The sequence below is a fragment of the Muntiacus reevesi genome, chromosome 2, assembly GCF_963930625.1.
Source record: "Muntiacus reevesi chromosome 2, mMunRee1.1, whole genome shotgun sequence".
NCBI classification, from domain to species: Eukaryota; Metazoa; Chordata; class Mammalia; order Artiodactyla; family Cervidae; genus Muntiacus; species Muntiacus reevesi.
The window spans coordinates 139,586,433-139,595,901 of NC_089250.1; the positions used below are offsets into that span (position 1 = coordinate 139,586,433).

At 44.4% G+C, this 9,469-nt stretch overlaps 1 protein-coding gene across 1 annotated transcript in view; it reads right to left on the minus strand.

Annotated features, from left to right (window-relative positions):
• Window positions 1–3,935: 3,935 nt before the first annotated feature.
• PDLIM1 (PDZ and LIM domain 1) overlaps window positions 3,936–9,469 on the minus strand; it is a 39,627-nt gene continuing 34,093 nt past the window's right edge. Inside the window, exons 6-7 of the mRNA XM_065922957.1 lie at window positions 4,897–5,014; window positions 3,936–4,470 (exon numbers count right to left, since the gene is read on the minus strand). Of these exons, the coding sequence (XP_065779029.1) occupies window positions 4,284–4,470; window positions 4,897–5,014 (305 nt within the window). The 3' untranslated portion in view covers window positions 3,936–4,283. The remainder of the gene's footprint in view (window positions 4,471–4,896; window positions 5,015–9,469) is intronic.

Genomic DNA, 9,469 nt, shown 5'->3' on the forward strand with positions numbered 1-9,469 from the left:
TCCTAAAATTAGATATAGCTATGTCATAATTTTAGTTATTATCGTAATATGTTATATGTTGCATAAATAACCAAACTTCTTTGTCAATTGCATTGTAATCAGGTCCTTAACCATGCCATTTTAAATCTGACATTTATATTACTCTAGTGCTTTTACAAAACTGAAGATCTTCAAGAAGTTTCATAAAAAGGACTTTTTTTTATTACAAGTATAAGTTTCTGATAACTTTTAGATCATACCACTGAAATAAGTAAGAAACTACAGAATTCTAGATAAAAACTGATGGTTTCAGAAACTGCTAACAAGAGATCAAGATCAACAAGAATTAATTACATGGAACTGAAGAAATTGATGAATATGATTTTAAGTTTCATGACTCTTTGTCCAAAATAGTACTGGCTTTTAATATTTGTTCTCCAGATAGGAGGAAACCTTTCCTCTTCTATGCGTAAGTCTAATATACATAAATATTTAAATTCTATCACATATTACCACTGTTATACATTTTTTTTTAGTTTAGAGTTACCCACATATTTAATTTTATTCCTGCTTCTCTACTATGTTATCTGGGATATTCCCCCTTCTTAAAAAATAGTTTTTACTATCACCCTTTAGTTTATTTTGCTAATAAAAAATCTGTTATTATTTATTTATTTATTTATTTGGCCAGGCTGTGTCTTCGTATGGCATTTGGGATCTTTGATCTTCATTGTGGCATGCGAACTCTGAGCTGAGGCATGTGGGATCTAGTTCCCTAAACAGAAACTGAACTAGGGCCCCCCGCACTCGAAGTTTGGAGTCTTAACCACTGGACCACAAGAGAAGTCCCTAGTTTTGTCTTTCTCTAAATGATTTCATTTTTAAAAGATATATATATCTTTTAATATCTTACTATTCCTATTTTGTTAATTTTTATATTTTGGCCATGTGGGATCTTAGTTCCCCAACCAGGGATTGAACCCAAACCCCTTGCAACTGAACTGAACTCTAAATATGGGGAAAAGCAACATGGGAGAAAGATTTCTTGGATCACAACAGTCTAGTAAGATAGATGACACAGAGACTCTACAGGATAACAGGGCCTAATTCATATATATAGCACATGAATAGCCAATCAATGGAATTCTCATCCTAGGAATGAGTCTTCCTAGCCCATGGGACAAATTGGTCATGAAATGCCTCCCAAACCTTGGTCAAATTTATGACCCAAAGTGGGAAGTGAACCAAAAAGAACAAAGAGCATCACTCATCACCTAGTTAAAGTAGTGGGTTAAATTATAACCCACTGCAGTTACCTACCAACAGTGCATCCTGAAGGGAATTCAGGATGAAAAAAACAGGATGAGGCACTCTGTGCTTTGGCCCTTAGATAATTAGATGCATATCTTGGGAAGAAGTTCAAAGACTCCAGATTCTTGCATCTTCATATATGTAGAAAAGTACTGAAATCACTAACTTGAGATGTCTGTTCCTCATGATTAGCAGTGATCTTTCACCAAGATGTATGCTTAACTACTTGTATTTCCCAGTCATAAAATTCACATATATACTGACTTCTCCCTTACCTCTTTGGAGCAGCTTACTCAGAGCTACTGATTGACTGTTTCCTGGGCAGTAGTCCTCAATAAGACCCTGAATAAAGCTTAAGCTCACAGCTCTCAAGTTGTGTACTTTTAAGTTGACATAGAGTTTGACTGGAGAAAGCAACAGGATGCTTTCAAAATAGCAGTACTAGTGGAGGATGGGAAGAATTGACAAGCTAGAGTGCAAGGCAATTAGAAGAGATCTGGGACATATGGGAACAAGGAAAAACATGATACCTAGAAGCAAAACAGAAATCCAAGATGCCTTGTTTTAAGGAAGGTGCAGGTTGTATGGTCCAGTAAAGGTAGCCAGTAGCTACATGTGCCTATTGAGCACTTGAAATGTGGCAAGTGACACAGATTAAAATAACACTTCGGATATATGGTACTAAATACAATGTATTATTTATTTGTTCAGGCTGTTGTGGGTCCTTTATTCTGCACTCAGATTTTCTCTAGTTGTGGCTAGCGAGGGCTACTCTCTGTTGCAGTGTGTGGGCTTCTCACTGAGGTGGCTTCAGTAGCTACAGCACACAGGCTCAGTAGTTGTGGCACACTGGGCTTAGTTAATCCAAGGCACATAAGATCTTCCCGGACCAGGGATCGAATCTGTGTCCTTTACATTGCAAAGCAGATTCTTAACCACTGGACCACCGGGGAAGCCCCCAAAAATGTATTATTAAAATTGATTTATTGGTTCTAGCTTTTCCTCTTTCATTATGGTTATTAGAGAGTTTTAAATTACATATGTAGCTTGCAGTGTACTTTGGACAAGGATGAAGCATACATTTACAGATTTGTTCACCAAACATCTGAGGATGTTTGGTGAGGACTATCTCCCTGCTCAGTTGACAAAACTATAAAGACAGAATAGCTCCTATGGGGGCTAGAAAGCTAGTCCATAAAAGACATCATCCACAAAGAACATCAGCTATTACCCATGGTGGTAAATACTACTTAAGGCAGACAATTTGCTCTTTCAGAGTAGGGTTGGTGGAATGATCTGTCCATCTCTTAACAAATCAGTCTCTAGAGTGATGGGAGTGCCATTGTTTGAGCAAATGACTTCACTAGTCACCAAGAGATGACCTTTGGTAACCTGAACTATGGTTTTTCCAGTAGTCATGTATGGATGTGAGAGTTAGACCATAAAGAAAGCTGAGCGCCGAAAGCTTTTGAATTGTGGTGTTGGAGAAGACTCTTGAGAGTCTCTTGGACTGCAAGGAGATCCAACCAGTCAATCCTAAAGGAAATCAATCCTGAGTATTCATTGGAAGGACTGATGTTGAAGCTGAAACTCTAGTACTTTGGCCACCTGATGTGAAGAACTGACTCATTTGAAAAGACCCTGATGCTGGGAAAGATTGAGGGCAGGAGGAGAAGGGGACAACAGGGGATGAGATGGTTGGATAGCATCACCGACTCAATGGACATGGGTTTGGGTGGACTCTGGGAGTTGGTGATGGACAGGGAGGCCTGGTGTGTTGCAGTTCATGGGGTTGCAAAGAGTCAGCCATGACTGAGTGACTGAACTGAACTGATGCTGGGAAAGATTGAAGGTGGGAGGAGAAGGGGATGACAGAGGATGAGATGACTGTATGTCATACCAACTTGATGGACATGAGTTTGAGCAAGCTTCAGGAGCTGGTGATGGACAGGGAAGCCTGGTGTGCTGCAGTCCATGGGGTCACAAAGAGTCAGACACAACTGAGTGACTGAATTGAACTGAACCTCAGATCTCTGATGTAAGGCTCATTAACAGCCAGGTTTCCCCGTCTCTTCTATGAGGAGAATGCATTTGCCACTTCCCTGAGCAACCTGCAGGTTTAGGGACGCTGGCCACCTTCCTGAGTTTACTTCCCTTCATAAAGGAGAGGTTGTAATGGCAGCAAACCAGCCTGGGGAGGGACTTACTAGGGAGTATCTTAAGGCCATTTGGAAAGCATTCATTTCTTCAGGTAAGTCCCAAAACAGCCAGATGTAAAGAAAATATTCTGTTACAACATAACTATCTTATATTAGCATCAGAGAATAATTTGGAGTAAGCTGCAAAGAAATAAAGGAACATGGCTGTTGGGACTTCCCTGGTGGTCCTGCAGTTAGGACTCTGTGCTCTCACTGCCAAAGACCTGGATTCCATCCCTGGTTGAGAACTAAGATCCTGAATGATCTGTGGCAGGGCCAAAAAAAGAACATAGCTGTTTCAAATGCCAGTGTTCTCACACCTGGAGGAAAAGGCCTGCAAATCTCAAAGGAGTGGAAACCCCAAAACAAGAGGAAAGGCCTCAGAAATCTTGTCTGGCTTGAGATAAGAGGACATGTGGTTACATGGTAAAGAGACACCACGCTGCCTTTAAGTCTATTAATTTATTGAGTAAAAATGAAATCATCGTCAGACATGATAAATTCAGTTTGGTTTGAACTTGGCTGATGTCCACTTGCAGCAGAGATGAATGAAGGGAAAGAGAAGACACAGTGACGCTGGCAAAGGGACACCGAACAAGGCCATTTTCCATTAATTATAAAAGCAGGCATCACAAAGCCAGCGTGAGTCATTAGCAAAGGGGGACGTGATGCTGAATGAGCAGCGACAAAACCAAAGTAAGTGAGAACTCGGAAGAAGAGAGAGGCCAGAGCTTTCAGAGGACAAAATTCAACAGAGGCTGCGTGGAGAGCAGCGCTGGGCGCGGAGCTGCCCGCTCACTTGGGGAACACCGTGATCACGTCATAGCCCTCCGGTGGAGTGACCCGCTCCCGGGCATGCTTTTCACAGTAGATCTGATCCTCCACGAAGAAATGGCCCTTCTGTTTCAGGTTGGTGCCACAGTTGGTGCACACGTAACACTCAGGGTGGCGGTGACGTTCCCGTAGCTTCACAAACACGCCGCTGCAGGAGGGGAAGGGGGAGAGGTGCTCCATTAGCGACGAGCACCTGAAGGTGACAGGCCGGGGCTCCTCCCAAGGGGCCCATCCAAGGGCAGATCAGAGCTTCCCCACTGGCCTCCAGTCTTAAAGGGGCTTCTCCTGCCTGGAGGCCAGAGACATTGAAGACTTCCGGAAGTCCCTCCCACTTCAACAGAGCAGCCCTGCTTTTTCTGGCTTTACATGTTCATACCCTAAGGGTTTCACAGCCAAGGAAAGCCTTCACCACCTGGCTCTGAGACACAGGACCAACCTCGCCTTTCTGCTCCATCTTCCAGGCAGGATTTTTTTCTCCATCACACCCACAATGGGCAGCATGAAGCGCTTTCGACATTTTCATGGTTTACACAACCTGCAGGGCCACCGATGCCTGGGGAAGGCAGATACTCACACAATGCCAGTGCCACATTTGTCACACATGGGCAGCTTCTGGGCATTTCCAATTGATGCAGCCACTTTGGTGACCGGAGCCTTAACACTTCTGAATCCTGAGGGCTTGTTGGGATCCCCTAAAAGGAGGAAAACACTTGGATTAGCCAGGAAGGGCAGGACTGTATAAGCATCTAGCTCTTTCAGAGTCACTTATATGTATGTTCCAGCAAGGTCATGGGCACCAGAATCAAACAGACTTGACTGCTGTGTGATCCTGGGCAAGTTACTTAACTTCTCTTCCCCCAGTTTCCTTTTCTATAAAATAGGAGAACGTTTCCCCTTCAGAGTGGAACAAAATGATTGAAAAACACACATGTAGCCCTCCCTGGCATATATGGTCAGCCCTCAAGACAAATTACATTACATGCTGATTAAATACATGCAAACACTGATATGGGACTTAAAAATACCTTACATAGATGGAAAAAATTTAAAACACATGAAAATCAAATGGCAGTGTAGTCAGATGCCAAAAGAAACCCACATAATAAGGACAACAAAATCATTATAGTACAGAATGCTAGAAGAAGTCAGATAAAAACTACCTGCCGCAGAGCAGAGACAGTAGCAGCCTTCCTGCAGTCAGCTTTCTATGTGCAAAACCAGCTCCTAGTTTCTAGAGCTCTGCCTACAGCCCAGTTCATCACCTGTGTAGGTAGCTGTGAATAATAATGGTAAGCTACTAATATTACTATTATTGCTATATATTTGGCTGGCTGTGTTTCCACATCACATTTTTTTTTCCTGTGATGTTGGCCCAGTGAGTATTGTTATGTTTGTCAGCTATTTACACATCTCTGTCTGGACTACAAATTACTGGAACACCAGAGCTCTGTTTCATATATTTTTTTCAACACTCCACAGAGCCTACCACAGGCTTAGCAGAAAAGAATGGTGGGCTACAGTCCATAGGGTCGCAAAGAGTCAAACATGACTGAAGCAATTGAGCATACACACATGCACAGCCCAAGGAATCATCTTGCCTTTCCAAACCTTTCTGCCTTTCTTGGTCACAGTCCCAGCTTTGTTCATTATAGAATCTTTTTTTTCTTTTTGTATTAATTTTTATTTAAAAAAAATATTGCACTCAAGTATTATTTCTGTCTTGATTATCTTGTTTTGGGGTGCCAACTTAAAGTCTTTACCCAAAGCAAATGCCTCCCTCACCTTATCCTAATTATGGCCCTGCCTGAAGGGATCTCAGAGGGGCCTGGCTGGACAGCCTCATGACTCTGAGTGGCCCAAACAAGCTCCTTCACTTTCTAGCTGGAACCAGCTCGGCTGTCTACCTGCTGTGAAGACAAGGAAATGGCATCTTTGCATACCTGGACAGTTTGGAGAGAAAATCAGTAGTTCTAAGGGAGCCAAACCTATGAGGTCAGGGTCTCTTATGTGATGGACTGCTTTTCACAGAAAAATTACCAGGAAAGGTAGGAAGTGCAGGAGGAGAGAAGTAACATGACACATGAGCCCCACTTGGCAGGAGAACCCACATCTCTTTTTGGAACAGAGAGAAGTGAACTGAGCTGGGCACAGTGTGAGTAGAGAAGGCTGTGTGCTGCCTAATGCTGATCTCGCTGCGGCTTATGCAGCCCTGCAGCACCACCAGCTGGCTCGATTTTCTTCTCTTACCTAGTCAGCCAACAACACTGCAAATGCAAAGAAAATTCCACATCTTTTTTCTGTCCACTTCACTGATCAACAACACTGGAGGGCTCCACACTGCCTACAGAATCAAATTCATGGTCCTTAACCTCACACCTGGTGGTCCTCCATGATCTGAACTGCAGACCACCTAAGGATTCTCCCGAAACCCTGGGCACCTGCCAAAATGAGTCTAGATACCTTCTGAGCAAGCCTCCAGCTGACTGCACCTGGGAAGTTCTGTATTAGATAAATGTCACCTCAATTTAAAAAAAAACAAAAAAGACTCCTTCTCCCTGCAAATTTTAGAATTTGACCTAGAGCAAGAAGGAGTGTGAGGGATCCCGGGACCCTTTCTCCCAGTCCAGAGGCTAAATTTCACCTCAAATTAGAAGACCCACATTGAGTCTGGAGATTTATCACCAAGCCCTGCTGCAGCCTGGTGGCTCAGATGGTAAGGAATCCGCCTTCAGTTCAGGAGACCCAGGTTCAATCCCTGGGTCAGGAAGATACCCTGGAGGAGGCAATGGCAACCCACTCCAGTATTCTTGCCCAGAGAATTCCATGGACAGAGGAGCCTGGTGGGTTACAGTCCATGGGGTCACAAAAAGTCGGACACGACTGAGCAACTAACACTTTCACTTTTTTCACCTGCTAGAGCCAAACCTCCCACCGGGACCTCACTGACTGTGTGTCTGGCACTTTGCACATGTCATTTCCCTCCAAGCTTTAAACCACCTGTGAAGTAGCCATTATTAGCCTCACTGGACATGTGCAGAGAATAGGACTTAGAGAGACGAGCCACTCCCTCAAGGTCTTGTGGTGAGTCATGGGCAAATCCTGGGCACCAGTGCTGCTGCTTCCTGAACCTTCTTGAATGACAGCAGCCCTCACCGAGTGCTTTTGCCATACACCAGCCACTGCCCTGAGCTTTGACCATTATATCTCAAATGAAAACAGGCATTTGAGCTCCCTCACTTGAGAGCCTTCTGCATGTGGTAGATGTCTGGATTGGAACTTCTGCTATTTCTTTTGTGAAAACTTAATGCAAGTGTATATTAAGAGATAAAGGAGAGACCACAAGATCTATCTCCCTTTTCATTTTTAGCAAAATTTTTATTTTATTTGGCATAAGAAGATATCCAGTCATCCAACCCAGGGGAGAAAAACTATAATTCTCAAACTCTCTTGTAACTAGATAGAGCCGTGTGACTAAATTCTGGTCAAAATATAAATGGAATAGTCATGTGGGACTTCTGGGAAAAAGCAAGCTGGTTCATCTGGAAGATGGAGTCCTCAGTTAGCCTTCCTGGTGCCTGGAAGTAGGCATGATGGCTGGAGCACTAGCTGCCAACTAGCACCAGGAGGTAGCCTTGAGAATGGAGACCACTGACTTGGCAGGCAGAATACAGGATGGAAGGGATCTAGATATTGATGAGCAGGGAACTGCCACCTCAGGACAGTTCAGTGATCCCGGGCTTCAGGTCCTTCTCTATGACCTCTGTGACCTGAGGGCATTCAGCGAGCTGAGCCCTGGAAGATATATGTTCTACTTTGGGTTGGAACAGATTGACATTTCCTTTCTTAAATAAAGGGTTTTACACCCATTTATTCAGAGTAGAGTTGTGATTTCTCACACGTTTTGAAAAATCATCATCCTCTAGGGTTGAACCCCAAGACATCGTCAGTTGGACTAAGACTGGAACTTAATATAGAGTATATGACTCATTCCTTCCAAACTGCACAGGTACTCCAAGCAAAGGGAGATATTGCTGTTAGGGATAAAATCCTTCTAGCATAAAAGAAGAATTTTCCTAACTTCCTGTGCCTCTAAATTGCCAATTTCTCTAAGGAACCCACCCAAGTGGGGAGGAAGCCTGGGTGCTGGGTGTGTTCAGTAGGGGACTTTCAGCTCAGGAAGGACTCCTGGGGAGCCAACTCTGCAGCTGGGGACTTTCAGGAGGAAGGGGACTCTTCCAGAGGGAGCTCAGTTCTGACCCTCACTGACTGCCCCAGGCAAAGAGCCAGCCTCTCTGGAGTCTGCCTGAAGTGGATCTCACAGAACCACCGCATGCCCTTACCAACTCTCTTCATAGGCAGGCACACTGGGAGGCAGGACTCCAGTAAGCCTCAGGGAAAAGGACAGAGTATGGAGGGCTGGGCCCCAGGAGGGCTGCAAACCCCAACTCTCCAGACATCACTGGTAGCTAGGTTGACAGAGAGAATCAGACGTGCTTATGAATGACCACCTGGGAGGTGGGTGAGCCTAACGGCTGTGACTCACAGGTCACCTTTTTGAGAAGGAGGAAAAGCCTCCCTTCTACAGCACCCCCAGAAATTTCTCACTGTTGTTGCTACAAAGCTGAAACAGCTTGCTGCCATCCACTTGAAAATTATCATAAGAAACAGTGTCTGATGTATACAGGGCAAAGACTATCTCCTGAGACCTGCAGAGCCACACAGGTAGCCCTGGGTGCCTCGAGCTTCGGATCTCACAAGTGGACAAGCTAAGGCTGACCTGGAACCTCTCGATGAGAGGTTGTAACACCATCTCGATGATGATGTAACATCATCACAGTTATGAAGCACCTACTGCGTGCACCAGTCACAACGATGGGTGTTTTGTGTAATTTGATCCTCACACCAATCTTAAGAGGAAAGGATTTTTATCCCACTTGACAGATAAGCAAACAAGTCTAGAAAGGTTCAAAGGGTTGCCTAAGGTCAATTCCGGGGTATGTGGCCACACTGGGGGCCTTCAGAGGGGCCATCCACCTACAGCATCTACCCTAGAGCAAGAACAAGTGCACAGCCCCAGAGTGAAGCCCAGAACCTGGCTTCCCTGTGCTGCTGATTCATTCACTCAGCTGTCACAGCCCACGACCTTC